The sequence below is a fragment of the Balaenoptera physalus genome (genome assembly GCF_965194825.1).
Source record: "Balaenoptera physalus genome assembly, chromosome: 12".
In the NCBI taxonomy this organism is placed as follows: Eukaryota; Metazoa; Chordata; class Mammalia; order Artiodactyla; family Balaenopteridae; genus Balaenoptera; species Balaenoptera physalus.
The window spans coordinates 79,862,441-79,880,290 of record NC_138897.1 but is presented as its reverse complement, the minus strand read 5'-3'; the positions used below and the strand labels follow the sequence as shown (position 1 = coordinate 79,880,290).

The following is a 17,850-nucleotide window of genomic DNA, read 5'->3' as shown; positions in this document are numbered from 1 at the left end:
ACAAGTACTGGGGCATCAATGCTTCTGTGCAACTTGGCTACAAATCAGGGTTTCCCCTGACCCCCTCCTCACATTGGATGATCTGCTATAACAGCTCACAGAACTCAGGGAAACACTTTACATACTATTACCGGTTTATTGTTGTTGTCGTCATTTTGGGCTGCATCTCGCGGCACGCAGGATCTTAGTTCCCTGACCAGGGATCGAACCCGCTCCCTCTGCAACGGAAGTGAGGAGTTTTAATCACTGGACTGCCAGGGAAGTCCCAATTACCAGTTTATTATAAAGGATATTATAAAGGACACAAATGACCAGACAGAGGAAGGGGTGCATAGGTGAGTTCCAGAAGAGTTCCATGTGCAGGAGTTTCTATCCCCGTGGAGTAGGGGTGTACCACCCTCCGGGCTCATGAATATATTCCCAAGTGCAAGGAGTGCCAACCCTTTCATTTAGGATTTTCATGGAGATTTCATTACATAGGCATGATTGATTAAATCACTGGCAATAGGTGATTAACTCAACCTCTAGCCCCTCTACCCTTCCCAGAGGTCGGAGTGGGCGTCGGGCTGAAATTTCTAACCCTCTAACCATGCCTCGGTCTTTCTGGTTCTGGTAAGGACTCCCTGCAGCCCCCAGTCATCAATCGCCTCCTTAACGTACAGAAAGACGCTCTTAATCACTCTGGAGGTTCAAAGGTCTTAGGAACTCTATGTCAGGAATGGGGACTAAGATCAAACGGTATAACAAAAGATGCTCTGCTCACCCCATCACTCAATTTTACAAGGGTTTAGGAGCTCTATGAAGACCAAATATATATTTCTTATTACATCCCCATATCTCCATAACTATGCCTACTGCTCAGTGGTCTGGTCTGCTCCACAGAGGTGCTCCCTGCCCGTCTCCACCCTGCTCCGTGCCCGCGGAGTCTCCCCCCCGTCTCTGCCTGGTGGTTGGGTTCGGCAAGTGGAGAGGCCAGCAGGAGACTGGAGGGTAGGACTGGAGCAAGGCAGAGGTGGAGGTATATATTGCCCTTCCCCGCCTCCAGGCTTTGAGTCACCTGTCCTCCTAGGGCAGCCCTTTCCACGGCACTGGTGGCCATCCCAGCCCTCACCCAGCCAGGCCCAGGCCTGCCAACAGTTCCCCACTGTTACTGGCCCCAGCCCCACCCCGGACACTCCATCCCTTTGGTCTCCCTACATCTGCTCCCACTTTGGTAAAGAGCCCCGGCAGGAAAGCCTGGCTGCATCATTTCATTTGAGAGAGTGCCAGCTGTATCCTGCCAGGACCCTGACCAACTCGCTCAGGGTGTAAAAATGAAGCTGCACAAAAGCAAAGCCTTCATCCCACCCTGTCCTCCAGGCTCTGGTTTCCCCTCCCCAGAAAGTGTTCCCAGACTCCTTTGCATCTCTCCATCCAGAAACATGATTGCCTCGTTTCTGTTAGCTTGTTTGGGATTATCAATAACTTGTGAGTCAAGCCAGGCACGTGAGTGGACATGACCCCAATGCCAGGTCCCGAGGACACTAGTTCAGCTTGATTTCCCTCTTGTCCCTTTGTATCCTCACAAAAGCCTTGTTTCCAGGGGGCGGTGTCCAGAAGCCACAGCTTTCTGGAATTACCCATGTCCTATATTGAGGCTGCAACTGATTGACACTAGTCCAGCAGTGAGTCGGAAGTCCGCCAACGGGAACCAGCTTTAGCAAGACCAAGCACTTCCTGGTCCCATGAATTCAGATGTGTGTAAGCCAATCTGAGAAAAGTTGTAGGACTAGGAATCCCAGCCGGCAGCCTGCATCTGCATTTGGCCCCTCAGCTAATTTCTGGACTCGCTCATCTGGGTGGTCTACTTTTCCCCAAAGAAGCCAAGGGGCAATTTTCATGATTCCTAAAAGATGTTGTCGGGACTTCCCTGGTGGTCCAGTGGTTAAGACTGCCCTTCAAATGCAGGGGTCGCAGGTTCGACCCCTGGTCGGGGAACTAAGATCCCATGTGCCGCGTGGCACGGCCAAAAACAACAACAACAAAAACAAACAAAAACCCCAAAGGTGTTATAGTTTTGTTCCCATGGGGCTAGTTCATCCTGGGGCTTGGAGCCAGGCTTCTTGGGTTCAAATTCCAGTTCTGCCACTTCCTAGCTGGGAGACAATGGGCAAGTTGCTTAACCTCTCTGTGCCTCAGTTTCCTCATCTGTGAAATGGGGATAATAACAGACCTTTCCTCATAGGGTTGCTGCGAGGGTTAAAGGAACAAATAAATGTAAAGCACTTATGCAGGGCTTGGCAGGTAGTAGGTGCTCAAAAACTAGCTATTTTCACTAGGATGAAAACTCACATTTGTCCAAATGCCTGCTTGCTGTATAAATACAACTGCAGTTTATCTCACTGAATTCTCACAACAACCCATTCAGGCCCACATTGTCCCTACTTTACAAATGAGGAAACAGGTTTAAAGTGGTTATGGGACTTGTTCAGAGTCAACAGCAAAGCTTGTAATAGTTTGCCCTCTAGGCAGCACCATCACCTAGCCCTGGGGCTGAAGTGTGACATCCTGGCTAAAGAATTTGTTTGCTCACTTTGATTCACACCCTTGTAAGTCTCTCTGGGCTTTTTGCTTGTCGAAACCACGAAACCACGTTATTTATCTTGTAAACACCTGGAGGGCTGTGTGAGACAGAGTTTCTGCAACTTGCTTGATCCTGAGAAAATTGCCTGAGGTGTTTGTTCAAAGGAGGGATTCTCTGGTATTTCTGCTAAAGAGGCAGATTCAGAAACAATGGCGGTGGGGCCTTGGATTTCGGTTTTGGTGGGTTTTTTTTGGTGTTGTTATTTGTTTGTTTGCCCTGGTGACCCGGAGTTCTAAACATAAGTCAGATTTGGAAACTTTTGCTGCGTAGAATTAGAGCGCCCTCTGCTGTCGATGAAGAGGATGACAATAAAACGGACGGAGGCACTCCCAGGCTGTTTGGTCCCTTCCTCCTGCAGGTGTTTTTCCTGCCTCGAGTCTTTTTTTTACCCTTCAAGGTCACTATGTGCCCAGATCAGAGCTGGGCAGGGGCAAGGGGAGTAAAAGGAAGGCAAAGGCTCTCCCTGATCTCACAGAATTTACAATCTAATTGAACTGACAAGACATCTTCAGGAAATCATGAGAAATGCATTCGGAAACACTGGATGGGGCTCCATCCGGCAACTATTTCCTGAGCATGAGCTGTGTCTGGAGCTCCACTAGCGTAGGTAATAGCACTTGGGAGCCCTGGGCGCCCAGGAATAGACATACCATGGTTCTTGCCATCTGTGGCTCACAGCCAGGTGGGGGTCCAGGGACAAACACCTGAGATGGGGGACAGAACTGTGGGCATCACGATAGCCTGGGGAATCTGGCTCATTGGGTGGGGGGGGGGGGAGAGGAGGTACCATTCAAATAAAAATAACTTTATTGTTTTTCTATTTTATATCTATGAAAATATTCATGTTAAACTATTCAAATAATACAGACAAGGATAATCAAGAAAGTAAAAATCACCTGAAATCTTACCACCTAGCAATAACTGCAAATATACTTTTGAAGACCATCTTTCCACATGGCTCACTGTGCTTTTATACTGATACACGTATACACACCCAGTCACTTCATTATACATGCAATATTTTATTGAGGCTTCTTTTCTTTCTTTTTTTTAAGCTTGGGAAGGTCCATTGTTTTTTAGTTTTAAAAAATATATATTTATTTATTTATTTAGGCTGCACCAGGTCTTAGTTGCGGTATGTGGGATCTTTAGTTGTGCCATGTGGACTTCTTAGTTGCAGCATGCATGCGGGATCTATTTCCCCAACCAGGGATCGAACCCAGGCCCCCTGCATTGGGAGCATGGAATCTTACCCACTGGACCACCGGGGAAGTCCCCTTTTCTTTCTTTTTTTATTAAGATCTTTACTGAAATATAATACATATACCATATAACTCACCCATTTAAAGTGTCAGTTCAATGGTTTTAGTATATTACCAGAGTTGTGCAACCATCATCATAAACTAATTTTCCCCCAATTTTATTGAGATATAGTTGACTTATAACATCGTATTAGTTTAAGGTGTACAACATGATGATTTGATATACGTCCATATATACTGCAAAATGATTACCACAATAAGTTTAGTTAATATCTGTTACCTCATAGAGTTACAATTTTTTTTGAGGTTTCTTTTATTTCTCTTCCTCTCCTCCTGCTATTGTTTTTGTTTTTCTTTATGTATACCTCTCTGCCAAAGATAACTGATGTTGACAGCTTGGAGTATGTCCTTTCACATTTTTCTCAAACACATACATACAACCACACTTACTGTTGATTTGCAGAGAACACTATTCAGTTCTCTGCCCTTTGATGCAAGGAGTGTGCACACTTTGGGCTTCACCCCAGATCTACTAAAGAAACCCTTTGAGTGTGGAGTCAGGAATCTGAGTTTCTAATCCTCAACCCAAGGCTTTCTGTTGCTGCTGGTCCTGCTTCAGTGAGTCAGGGAAGGCTGGCTAGTGAAGGCTCATGTTGCTGTGGGAAGGAGAAGGGATCAGGAGGAGACCCAGGAGGATCTTGAGGATCTTGAGGTTCACAGGTGAGGGTCTCCAGGAAAACAGCTTGTGCAAAAGTCATAGATGGGAGACAGTTTCAGGTATGCTCTGGAGATGGCAAATAGTGTGACTGGATAGAGAGTAGGCGGGGCTTAAGAGTCAAATAAAGTGGGTGGCAGGGACTCATGTGGAGAACTTTCGCAAACAAAGAAAACTCAGCCTGGGTAATAGGAGTGGAACGGCTGTTTTAGTAATCAGGTAACGATTATCATTCAGTAGTGGGGAGTGCTTACAATGTGCCAGGCACAGTGCTGTCTGTGTATTACTTCATTAATCCTCCTAACAACTCACGAGGCAGATAGTATTTTCATTATCATTGTACAGAAGAGCAAACTGAGGCACAGAGAGGTTAAGCAAGTTGCCCAAGGTCACAAAGCTGGTAAATGTCAGAGCCAGGCTCAAACCCAGGCAGTCTGGTTTTTAATCACTCTTTTATTCCCTCAGCACCTCAGTCTCCTCATCTGTAAAACCAACACAAAGGTGACAAGTCCAATAAGCAGAGTTATGCTTAACCAGAACAACAAAACAATGATGACAACAAAATAATAGTAACAAGTATTTAGTGAAAGTGAACTGCCTCACAGAAAGAGGTAGCGTGGAATAGTGGTCAAGGGCTTGGATTCTGGCATCAGGGTGATCGGCGTTCAAATCCTAGCTCTGCCAAGCACTAGCTGGGCAGGTTACATAGCCTCCTAGAGCCTCAGTTTCCTCATCTGTAAAATGGGGATAAAAGTACCTACCTCATGAGGCTGTTGAGATGTTAAATGAGAAAAAGCATGAAAATTGCATATACCAGCGACTGCTCAATAAAGGTTAAAAGGTTAAAGGTACTGGGGCTGGGAGGAAGAATAGTCCAAGTATGAATACAGGTGGGCCCCGAGGTGGGGGTGGTGGGGTGGTAGGGTTGGCGATTAAATTCCAAGAGAGCCCTGAGATTGGCTGACGGGGCACCCCTCTTGCGCCGCTTCCTAAGGCCAAGGAGAAGACTTGTGCCTTGCCAGAACTTCGGTTTTGCAAACATTTGCTCACTCAGTAGGTGAGAATGGTGATAAAGTTCACAACTACGGTTTACCGAACACCCTCTGTGTCCAAGACCATCCCTTAGGTCCGCAGTTCCCAACTACGCCTCGAGGTGCCCCTGGGCGCCGCAGAATATTTTAGAGGATTTTTGAAAGGAACACAGCGACATCTGTCGGCCACCTTGCGCTAGCTCAAGGTAGTTTGCAGTTTGAATGTTAAGATGATGTCATAACTTTGTGAAGCTGGGTTTACGGCAGTTGTTCTAACAACAACAAAAAAAAGTAAGCATCATGCAAAAATGATTGTGGAACAGGAAATGAAGGTGGTCATGTCCAATCTAATTCCAAAGTTTGAGCAGTTGTGTAGAGCCCAACAAATCCACTCATATTAGTACATACGTATGATTATTTAAGAAGAAACTAAAATATTACTTTTCTTCAGTTTATGTGCATTTTCAAGTGGCTACTAAGTTGTTAGGACATAAATACTTATTAGTTGTTCTGACCTACTTACTAAACAGAACTGTTAGTTTTTTGGCTGGGGGGTTGGGGGATATGGGTAGGAGCTGTCATAAAAATGTATTACTGAGACACTGGGGGTACCTGGAACCAAGAAAGTTTGGAATCTCTGCATTAGGTGTACAAAGTTGTCTCAAGCAACCCTAGGAGATCAACACCTCTGTTTTATAAATAAGTCATGAAAGGCGAACTCAGTGCCTGAGGCCACCCAGTGCGGGCTTGGGGTGTGTGTGTGGGGGGCCCGTGAAACGCACACTAGGTCCTGAGTGATTCTCAAGAAGGCAAAATGCCTCCCAACCTTTGAGTCTGTTTAGATGTGTCCCCTGATTGTGGGGAAGGGCAGGCTGGGGGCTGGAACCGCCGTTTCCATTGTCTGTTGCCAAGTATCAATACCCGACACCCTTCTCATTTTCAGAGGGAGCCCTAGTCGGGGGGGTTGGGGGCGGGCAGGACAATAGCCTCTGTGTGTACTGGAGCTGAAGTTGGACCCTGGGGGTGTCTCTCTCCTTAGACACCTTAGAGGCTCCCCCCGCCCCACGCCACTCTCCTCCTCCCAACTAAATCCACCTTCAGTCCCGGAGTCACCAGTTCAGCCACCTGGCTGCCGGGGGGACCCAGCAGTCAATGAGCCCAAAAGTTGTGCGAAGTATCCAGGCCCCACCCTGTCTGGCTCCCTCTTCTAGAGGAAAGTCTCCGAGGGCAGCTGCAGGCAGCAAGCAGCCTCCTGGACGGGGTAGCAAGGAGGAGAGCCATGAAACCGCGAAGGGACAGCACACCGCATCTTCCCTGTCCTTTAGCTGGACTTGAGAATTCTGCCCCCAGTAGTGAGCTGCCTGATCCCAAAGCTACTTGTGCTAGAGGAGAAGGGAAGCACTGAGAGAAATGTGGGGGGCCCACTTTCTCAAGGGGCAACTGCCAGCATCACCCTGTGCAGACGGCCGGGCTCTGGGAATAACAGTGCCTACTTCATAGAGGGGTTCTGAGCATTTCACACATTACTAAAGCCTGGTGTGGAGCTAAGTATACGTTGGGCGGTGTGCAATGAAATTTATCATTCCACAAATATTACTGAGCACCTACTAAGTACAGATGAGGCAACATACTAAGCACTTCGAATACAGCAGTGAACAAGACAGACAAAAGCCCTGCTCTGGAGCGGGGGTGGGGGGCCCGACATTCTAGCAGAGGCAGACAGACCATAAATAATAAACATCATACGTGTAAGTAAATTACAGAGCAGTGCTGTCCAATAGAGACAGAATGTGAGGCGCAAATGTAATTCAAAAGTTTCCAGCGGTACCATTATAAAAGTAAAAAGAAACAGGTGAAATTAAGTTTTCTAATTTTTAAAATATTTAGTTTTAAAATTAAAAACGTTCACTCAATAGATCCAAAATATTATCATTTCAGTCAGAGGCATTAGCCACATTTCAAGTGCTCAGTGGCCGCACGGGCCTCACAGCTGCCGAGTGTGTCAGGTGAGTACAAAAATGAAGAACTGAGAAGCCCCTGTCCCCCTGCTGGCCTAGCCTGGCCTGCAGGGAGGGCCTTCTGGCCAAGGGCGTCTTTTCCCTTCCACCGCTGCCAAGCATGACCCCGGCTCTGCAGACCCCTGAGAGATGCCCCAGCCTGGGGGCAGCCCCTCAGCACCACCCTGCCTGCTCCAGGCAATGGCGCACACCCCTTGTTCTGGGAGCTTAGGGCCACCCCAGGGGACAGACAGCAGGAATTTTTGTCCAGGCTCTTACCGGAAGAGGGAAGGGTGGGGGTTGAGGATGAGTTTTTGCCTAGGACTGGCATTAGCAGGAGGTGAGTGAGGGTTGGAACCTGCCTTTATTTAACATTTTGATATTTTTTGTTCATCACAGATTTTTGGCATTAATTTTTCAAATTAATGAAAAGTATATTTTATTGATTCATAGATCATAAAATTTGCCCTTTTAAATTGCAAACTTCAGTGGTTTTTAGTAAATTTACAGAGTTGTGTAACATCACCCCATCAATATTAGAACATTTCCATCATCTCCAAAGAAACCCTGTACCCATTAAGCAGCCATTCCCTGTGCCCACCCCCACCTCCCCAGCCCCCAGCAACCACGAATCTACTTTCTGTCTGTATGGATTTGCCTATTCTGGACGTTTCCTATACATGGAATCATACAATAGATGGTCTTTTGTGTCTGGCTTCTTTCACTTAGCATGATGTCTTCAAGATTCATGCCTACTGTAGCATGAATCAGGACTTCATTCCTTTTTATGGCCAAATAATATGCCATTGCACAGACAGACCACATTTCTTCTATCCATTCATCCACTGATGGATATTTATGTTTTTTCTATTTTTTAGCTCTTGTGAATCATGCTGCTGAGAACATTCGCAAGCAAGTTTTCGTGTGAACATTTCTTTTAAGTCCTTTTGGGTTTTGCATTAATTTTGAATTTTTAATAGAGTATATAAAAATATTTTTTCATCTTGAGTTTTTCGACGTCCCCTTAAAATTTGCACCTGCACCAAGTGCTTGACTGGCCTCACCCTGCTCCCACTCCACAAATCTTGTCCCTGTTAGCTGTGTGACTTTGAGCGAGTTGCTTACCCTCTCAGAGCCTCAGTTTCCTCCTCTGTAAAATGGGCATAATCCCTGTACCTACTCACAGCTGTTAGTGGGCTACACTGAGGTAATGACGCACGTTACAGACCCAGCCCACAGTAGACTTAAGTCGAAGCGTTTTCCCTCCTGGGAGGCCAGATGTTGGGGCTGGCAGTGGGGGGTCCTCAAATGGATGTGTCCTAGCCTTGCCCTTGAGGAGAGTTTACCCGACAGCCTAGAACTCTCTGCTGCTTCTGTTCCCAAGGCTGTTTTTGTTCTCTTGCCTCAGCCTGGCCCCCTACGAGGTCGCTGGGGGAGGGACCCGATGCTGGTCACCCGAAGGCCTCCCCGGCTCCCAGCACCTTCCATCCCAGCTGTCCTGGGCCCCCCACCGCTGCCTCCCCCGCCCTCCGCTCTGCCCACTCCCATGGAAGGCCACGGCTCCCCGTCCCTCTGCGCTGCCATGAGGCCTGCACTTTGCAGGGTGAAGTCCAAAGTTCAGTCCCTTCGCTAAGCACATGGATAAATATGAACCTTGGAGAATTTCCCCAGCTCCAATGTAAACAGAGCGGGCAGGGGCCCTGATTCACTGGCCACTGGGGCCAGGGTTGGGGGTTGGGGGTGCCCACAGGGCTTGGCTAGTGGGGTTTGGGGGGGCAGCGGGCGCAAGGAGCCTGGTTTGGGCCTGCCTGCTGGCCGGCCAGCACGGAGCCAGCCCACACGGCGGGGAGGCGGCCGGCTCAGTGGCCCTGGGCCGCGTGGCCCGCGCTAGTGGAGCCATGGTTTCTAAACTGAGCCAGCTGCAGACGGAGCTCCTGGCGGCCTTGCTCGAGTCGGGCCTGAGCAAAGAGGCGCTGATCCAGGCGTTGGGTGAGCCGGGGCCCTACCTGCTGGCTGGAGACGGCCCCCCGGACAAGGGGGAGTCCTGTGGTGGCGGCGGTCGAGGGGAGCTGGCCGAGTTGCCCAATGGGCTGGGGGAGACGAGGGGCTCCGAGGACGAGACGGACGACGAGGGTGAAGACTTCACACCGCCCATTCTCAGAGAGCTGGAGAACCTCAGCCCCGAGGAGGCAGCCCACCAGAAAGCCGTGGTGGAGACCCTGCTGCAGTAAGGACCCCTCCCCTGTCCCCAGCTCCCAAGGAGCCCGGAGGGGCCCAGCCTCGGCTCCTGACCAGCCCTTGCCAGTCCAGAGTCCCATGGGCTGTAGCCTTTAGGCTGGTTGTCGGCAAGGGGGACAGGGCCCATTAGAGCTTGGAAGCGGGGGTGGGGTGGGGTCCTAGCTCGGAGGTTGGAGCCTCCAGCCCCTGACCCGGCCCTCTGAGGGGTCCCGAGTCTCCATGAGCCAAGGCTTTCAGCCCAGTGCTTGGGAAGTGGGGCATGCCCCAGGGGAGCCCCAAGATGGGGACAAAGCAGGAGAGTCCACGATTCTAGTCCCTGGACAACGGGGGTGGGGAGGCAGGGAATTTTTAGCTACCATGCCCATTTCGACTCTCCCAATCCCAACTTCCCTGCTAGGCACCCGGATGCACCAGTGGGGAGGGGGAGCCCAGGCCGGGGTTTTGGGCGCCCCGCTTGGCCTCCCCGGAACTCAAGCATTCAGCCAGCAGAAGCCAGGTCTTTCTTACCTGAGGGAAACGGAGCCTTAGGATGGGAGCTGCTCCCCTTTCCAGCACAGCCTCAGGCCATGCCCCTCACCAGTGGGTACCGTTAGAAGCCTCCCCACTCTGTACCCCACCCACTGGCTGGCTCCCCATCTCCTGGAGAACTGGGTGGGTCTGAGCCCGATGCCTCCCCTCTCCTCAGCAGAGCTGACCTGGTTACTAATTACCCACGGGCTTTATTATTTCTCTTTTGTTTTATAAATTTATAAATGGCAAAAGGCTCTGATAAGGCCTGTGATCATTAACTTGGAGGGCTGGTAGCCTGGCGAGGCCTGGGCCAACCAACTTCGCACGGAGCGGGGGTGGGGGAGGTTGGAGGTGAGGGAAGGGGACCTGGGGGCTGCAGGGACTGCCCCTCCCCTAAGGCTCTGTAGCCTCCATCTTCACAGCCAGGTGGGCACGTGCTGAGGTTTCACAGGTATCATTTCGGGTAGTGTTGAGATGAACTCTGGAGGCACCTGGGGACAACTGCTTCGCAGATGAGGGAACTGAGGCTCAGAGGGGGGCGGAGCTGGACTAAGGCCACCCAGCTGGGGCTCCACACCCACTCTCTTCGGTGCCCTCAATCACCATGACCGGGGCCAGGGGCCAGCTGGGGGGTGGCTGGGGGTTCTGAGGAAGAGTCCCAAAGACCACCTCTTTTCTGTCCAAGGTCCTGATCCCAGCTTGGGGTTGGGGAGGGCTGGATCCCTGCCTCAGGGAGCTCTCAGGGCCTGCCAGGCCTTGTGAGGGCCTGGGCAGGGGGCAGGGGAGTAGCCAGGGCCCCCTGACTTGGCAGGAAGAGGAGGGCAAAGGGCCCTGCCGCGTTGCAGGGGAGGGGCAAAGAGTCTGGCATCTCCAGACCCAGGGCGAGGGCAACTCGGACAAGGGTGGGGCAGGGCCAGACCTGCTCAGGGCCCCAGGTGGGACTGGGGGCTTTCGGGGCGGACTGGGGGCAGGGAGTGCCAAAGGCCTTACCTGGCTGGGTGGGGCCTCTTGATCAGCAGCCCCTTTGGTGGGATGATGGGTGGAGGGAAAGGCTTGATCCACAGCACTCGAGCAGGAAGCAGGGGTCAAAGTGCTTCCTGGGGACCAGCAGAGACCTGGAAACTGAGGGAGAGAGGGGAGACATGGAGGAAGAGACAGGGCGTCAGGGGAGATGGAGAGAGAGGCCTGGAGAAGCAGAGTGGAGCGGAGGAGCCGGGAGGGGAGAGGGGCTGACACGCAGCTGGGAGAATGGGCTGGGGAGAGAGCGAGGCGCCCCAAGCTGCGAGGAAGCTGGAGTGCTTGCCTCCCGCCCCGATTGGGTTTTCTTTAATGCTAACAGCATGCTATTTACTTTCCATTTAAATTTGAGATGTTGCTATAAATTATCAACCAGCTCCTTGTTCCTGCGGGGTTTATAACTAACTACCTGGGTTACTTATTGTTCAGGTAACAAAAGGGATCTGAAAACGCCCCGAGGGGAAAAAGTGGGGCCTCGAGCCTCAGGGCACAGGCTGCAGAGGGGTGGGGGACCCCCATGAAGGCCTGGCCAGTGGGGGAGGTTGAGGCTGGAAAGGATGGTGAAGAGGCAGGGCTTCCCGTGGAAGCCAAGTGTGACCAAGAGTGACCTTGGGCAAGTCTCTTCTCCTCCTGCCTCTGTTTCCCTACCTGGACAATGAGTAAAATTCAAACTCCCTGCCCTGATTCCCTGATCTCTTCCTGAGGGACCTCTCTCCCTCCCTCACTTTCCTCCAGTTACACTACACTTTGCTGATTCCCACCTCAGGGCCTTTGCATGTGTTGTACCTTCTCCCCGAAACCCTCTTTCCAGATCTTCCCATGGTCAATTCCTTCTCCTCTTTTTGCTCAAATGCCACCACAGTCACTCCCTCTTCCACTACTTTCATTGACTTTTCCCTGAAACTTATCATTACTTATTATTACCTTATTTGTCTGTTTTCTATCTCCTGCTATGACAACAGAAGCTCTTCCAGAGGCTTGTTCAACACTCAGACCCCTGATATCCAAGCCCAGTGCTGACACACAGCATGAATGAACGAGGGACTAGGCTTCTCTGAGCCCTGGGGATGTCTGCTGCAATGGCCAAGGGAGTAACATGTTCCCAGGGCTCCTTCCTCAGTGTCCTCCTGGGCCCTCTTGTCCCTGAGCAGCTCAGACTCAATCTTGAGGGTCTCTGGTCCTCTCCACTGGGCAGCACCAAGGCACTGAGACCCAGGAAGACAGTGGCCAAGGTGGGGCAATCTGACATCCCTAACTGAGGCCAGCCTGCCTGGGCTTGAACCCCAGCTCTGCTCAGGCAGGCAATTTCACTCTTCTGAGTCCCAGTGTTCTCTGCAAGGCAGAGTTGATCATAACGCTTACCCACAGGGTAAGCATGTGAGTGCAACGAACAGTTGCTATTATCAGTGGTCCCATTTTACAGATGAGCAAACTAAAGCTCAGAGAGGCAAAGCGACCTGCCCAAAGTAACTCTTACAAAGCAGTAAGGCCAGGACTTGGACCCAGGTCCTCCTAATCCCACACTTTGCACAGCACCCTGAGGTCGCATGCCTGTCCTTGATACATTTATCTCCCTCTTTACCCTCCTGGGTCATTCTTGCTGTTAATGTCACCATCGACCACTTCTGCGTAGTGCTCGAGGGCTCACGAAGAGCTTACAAGTGCATTAAGCTCGTTTTCTCCTCCTGGCAGCCTATTAAATATTATTAGCTCCCTATTACAGTTGAGGAAACTGAGGCACACAGAAGTTAAGAAACTTCCCAGGGCCGCCCGGAGAGTGAGTGGCAGAGCTGGGATTCACACTGAGAACTCGGCTCCCCCTCCGGATGAGTGGCCTTCAGGCTGGTCTCCCAGCTCTGCAGACTTGGACCCACTGAAACCCCACGGGCCAGGGAGCAAGAGGCCCAAAGCCTCGAACCTCTGACTGACCCTAGAACTGGCAGGAGGCGGGAGGAGGGGGATGTGGGCAGACCTTCACCTTTCCTGGGCCCTCTTCCCTCTGCTGTGGGGCTGGAGGTCCCAGGACTAGTTTGCTGCTGCTGCTGATGGTGGTAACAATATTGTTCCACTTACTGAGCACTTACTGTGTGCCTGGCCCTGTCCTCAGCATTTCACTCCTATTAGAAACTCATTCAGTTCTCCCAATAGAGAACAGGGAGGCAGGCGTGAATTTGCCGCTGTGTTACAGGGGAGATGCGGGCCATGTGCACATTGGGCGCGAGGCCACAGTGGTGGGATTTGAACCCAGGTTGGTTCGACTCTCAAACCCATTAGAGTGAAAGCAGGAGATGCCTGGAGACCTGGCCTCTTAGTTCTGCGTTGGGGAAAATGTCCGGAAAAGAGCCATGTTCTTGGAGACTGTGGGGCGGGGGGTGGGGGGAGAGAAAGAGAGCAGAAAACAGAGAGACACAGAGACAGAAGGAGAGAGAGTGAGAGAAACAGAGACAGACAGAGACACATGGGGTCAGAAGGACAGAGACAGACAGTAAATCTTTAGTTTGAGCCAGGAGAGGCCCTGTTGAAGGAAGACTGGGCTCCTTCTCTCTGGAGAAGAGACAGAGGGAGGGAGGATCTCTCAGGAGGGTGATGACTGCAGTTGGGGGAGGAGGGAGGCCATCGGGCAGCCCAGCCCTGGAGTCAGATAAACATGTTTGCCACGGAGCACAAGGCTGGACTTTGTCCTGCCCTTCCCTCCCAGCTCTGACTGGCACCCGGGGAACGGGGGAGGTGGGGAGGAGAAGCTCCTAGGAAAGAAGGGAGATAGGGCTTGGGGAGAGGTTGGGGGGTTCAGGAAAGTGAAATATTCTTGAGTCCCAGCGAAGTTACCTTGGACAAGTGTTCACCTTTCTGAGCCTCAGTCTTCTCACCTGTGAAATGGGCATACTTCCTAGGGTTATTCTAAGATTTAAATGACCAGCCCTTACCTGGCTCACCATAAATACTCAAGAAGCATGAATTCTCACAGCTATCATTTCTACACAAATGGGACTTTGCTGGACCGACTGCTGATTAACTATATCTGTCCCCACCTTCCATTCCTCCCTGCCTGTATGGGAACTGCTGATTAAAAAAGGAGGAAATCAGAGGGCCAAAGTGGATGAAAGGCTCTGTGCCCTCATGTCTTGGAAGGGCATTGTCAAGGACGCAGGCGAGGCTGGTTCTTTGAGGAAAGAGAGAAGGGCCAGGGGAGAAGGCAGTGTGGGGTGGGCTTCAGAGCACTGGGGGGCTTCTTTTCTTTTTTTTTTCACAATTCACTTTTAAACATTATATATGCATATGTAGTATATTATATGATACTATATTATTGATACATAATTTATGAAGTACAGAAGAGTAACAGAGAAAACCCTCCCCTCTCACCCTGTCCCCAGCATCCAATCAGTGACTCCAGTTCATTCTGTATACTTCTGGTATTTCATGTGAACAAAACAAATACGTAGAAATCTTCTTTTATCCCACTTAAAATTTTACACACATAGCACAGTAGACCTATCACACAAACTGTTCCATCTGGGCTTGTACAGAGCTTTCTCAGTGGGTTTTCATGGCTGCATTGTACAGAGGCACTGCAATTTGGTTAATCAGCATCCTTTTGCTGGACGCTTAGGTTGTTTCCAATCTTTGGCTGTGGCAAACGACATGGAGATGAATCACTTCCTACACACGCCATTTGTCACATATGCCTCAATTCTAGAAGCAAACTGCTGCATCAAGGCTGTGGGAACACAGGCTTGGGATCGCACAGACCTGGGTTTAAATCCCAGCTCTGCCTGTTTCAGCACTGTTGTATCTGACACATGGTTGTAATAGAAGCTCAGGAGAGGATGAAGGGAAGAGAGGAGGGTTGAGACAGAGCAGAAGAGGGAGAGAGAAGAATTTATATCGTACAGGCAACCTGACCCGTTCCATTCCCCACAGTGAGCAGAGAACAGGAGATTGAGCCACAGGTGGCCTCAGGTCCCCTTGAATCCCTCGAGTGAGAGAACTGAGCTCACAGAGTGGGATTCCATGCTCAGACACGCTCATTTTTCTTACAAGGCCTTGGGATGCCAGCCCCTAACCCCTTCACCTGGGACTCTGTTGAGAAATTAGCCACCCGCCTCAGTGCTGTGGGGAGACTGGCCGCACCACCATCTAGGGTTTAGTGCAGATTTTCAGGAGACGTTTTGATGCTATGTGATTTTTATCTGACAGACTGACTTAGAACCAAATCCTTTCAGCTGGGGTGGGATTCTACTGGGCTGACCCTGTGACCTTGGACAAGAGATACAAGTGACACAGTGCTCTGAGCCTCAGTGGCCTTGGATGTAAAGTGGGAGAATCATGTTTCTCTCCTTGTTTTCAGACCCAAATTTTTTTCCAGTAGATCTCTCTCATCTATCCATCCATCCACCCACCCATCCACCCATCCATCTAACATCTACCCATCAACCATCCCATTCATCCATCCATCCATCCATCCTCTCACCCACCATCCACCATCAATCCATTGACCATCCCATTACCCACCCATCCATACATACACACACACATCCACTCATTCATTCATGCATTCACCAAGGGCAGACTCTATGTCAGGCCTATTTTGGGTGCTGAGAACCAGACAGTTCCTGCCCTCCAGGTGTTTATAGTCTCTCACAGTGGTTAAGACACAGCCACAAATAACATTTCTAGGTAGAATGGCGGGGGGAATCTTTAAAGGAGGCAGAAAGATGAGTACCCTCCCCATCTGGCTTGGGCAGCTCCCAGGGGGTCTGTTTTTGTCTACATCTGTGTCCACGTCTCTGTGTGTCCGTGTTTCGAAACCTTTGTCTGTTCCTATGTCTGTGTGGGACTGGCTGGGGCCTGTGTCCACGTCTGCCATGTGCATGTGTCTGCAAGTCTCTGTCCCCATGTCCTTGTGTCCTGGCATGAGTGCCTTTATCTCCTGTCCCTGAGTCTAGGTACAGGCTCCTGGGCTCCACGCCTGCTTCCATCTACGACCCTCACCCCCCGGGTGGACAGGGCTCCCAGCACCCACCCTGGGCTGAGCCAGCCTGTCCTTGCGCCCCCGCCCCCCCCCCCGACCCCAGGGAGGACCCATGGCGTGTGGCTAAGATGGTCAAGTCCTACCTGCAGCAGCACAACATCCCGCAGCGGGAGGTGGTCGACACCACCGGCCTCAACCAATCCCACCTGTCCCAGCACCTCAACAAGGGCACCCCCATGAAGACGCAGAAGCGAGCCGCCCTGTACACCTGGTACGTCCGCAAGCAGCGAGAGGTGGCCCAGCGTAAGTAATAACCGACTGCAGCCCTGTCTTCCCAGCAGGGCCCGGGACTACCTGCAGCTCGAGGGTGGGAGCTGGCAGCCTCCCACCCCGTTCCTCGGACAGGCAGACTGAGAGGAAGTCGGGAGGATTCAGCCAGCATGTGACAGCTGTTCTGCGCAAGGCGCTCTGGGGGAGGGGAGGAGGGTTGGTCTTGGGCATCCTCTTTGGGTGGGTGAACTGGGCCCCTGCCTTCCAAGAGCTCCCTGTGTAGAGGGGAGGCAGGAGAACAAATCATCATGATTCAGTGAGACAAGTATTATAATGTGATAACGCCAACAACAAAAGCTAGTGTTTATGGAGCACTCACCGTGCGCCAGGCCCAGGGCAGGGCACTACAGAAAGTGTTTCCAAGTGTTGAGCTGGTGGAGGAGGAGAGAATAATCTCTTCCTCAGGGAGGCAGGGGCATCAGGAAGGATCAACTAGAAGTATGATCTTTCAACTAAGTCTTAAAGTGTGAGTTGAATTTTGACCCACGAAGATGCAGGGATGGGGTTTCAGGCAGAAGGAACAGCAGGAGTAAAGGCTCAGAGGTGAGGTGCATGCTTAGGGAATCCTCCACTGCAAACCTGGGAAGAGCTAGGTGCACTATTATTCCGGGGATGGTGGGTTTCACTACCCGGGCCTCATACCCCACAAAATCCCAAGTGCACTTCCACACTTTGGAGCCTAAGTGTAAAAAAAAAAATGTTTTTGATGTTTCTTTTACAATTATCCAGGTTTTCAAGGTAATACACACTTAATTAAAAAAAAATAGAAGAAAGTAAAGATTTTACAATAAAAATTAGGTGTCCTTCTCCTAAGGCAGCCACTGGCATTCCCAGTCTCATACGTAACCTTCCAGGGGTACTGTATGTATATACTGGCTATATACATATTTCCCCTGCTCTTTGAAGGGCTGCTAGCTGTTCTGTTATTTGGAGGCGCCATTAACTGGCCTCCTACCAAAGAACCAGCTGAGAAAGTGCCTGGGTCTCTTCTCTCCTGGCTAATTCTTATACTTTAAGCTTGATTTTCAAGTCTGGAATGTTGAAAATAGCGCGGAATCTACTCAGGAGATACAGTTCAAGTTTCTGCTCTACTGTGCGACCCTGGAAAAATATTTAACCTCCCTGATCCTCAGCTACCTCATCTATAAAATGGGACGG

At 50.8% G+C, this 17,850-nt stretch overlaps 1 protein-coding gene across 3 annotated transcripts in view; it reads left to right on the top strand.

The window, feature by feature from the left end:
- Nucleotides 1-227: 227 nt before the first annotated feature.
- Nucleotides 228-17,850, top strand: part of HNF1A (HNF1 homeobox A) — a 25,416-nt gene continuing 7,793 nt past the window's right edge. For all 3 annotated transcript variants that reach the window (XM_082417469.1, XM_082417467.1, XM_082417468.1), the window contains exons 1-2: nt 228-9,855; nt 16,466-16,665. In XM_082417469.1, the coding sequence (XP_082273595.1) occupies nt 9,527-9,855; nt 16,466-16,665 (529 nt within the window). In that variant the 5' untranslated portion in view covers nt 228-9,526. The remainder of the gene's footprint in view (nt 9,856-16,465; nt 16,666-17,850) is intronic.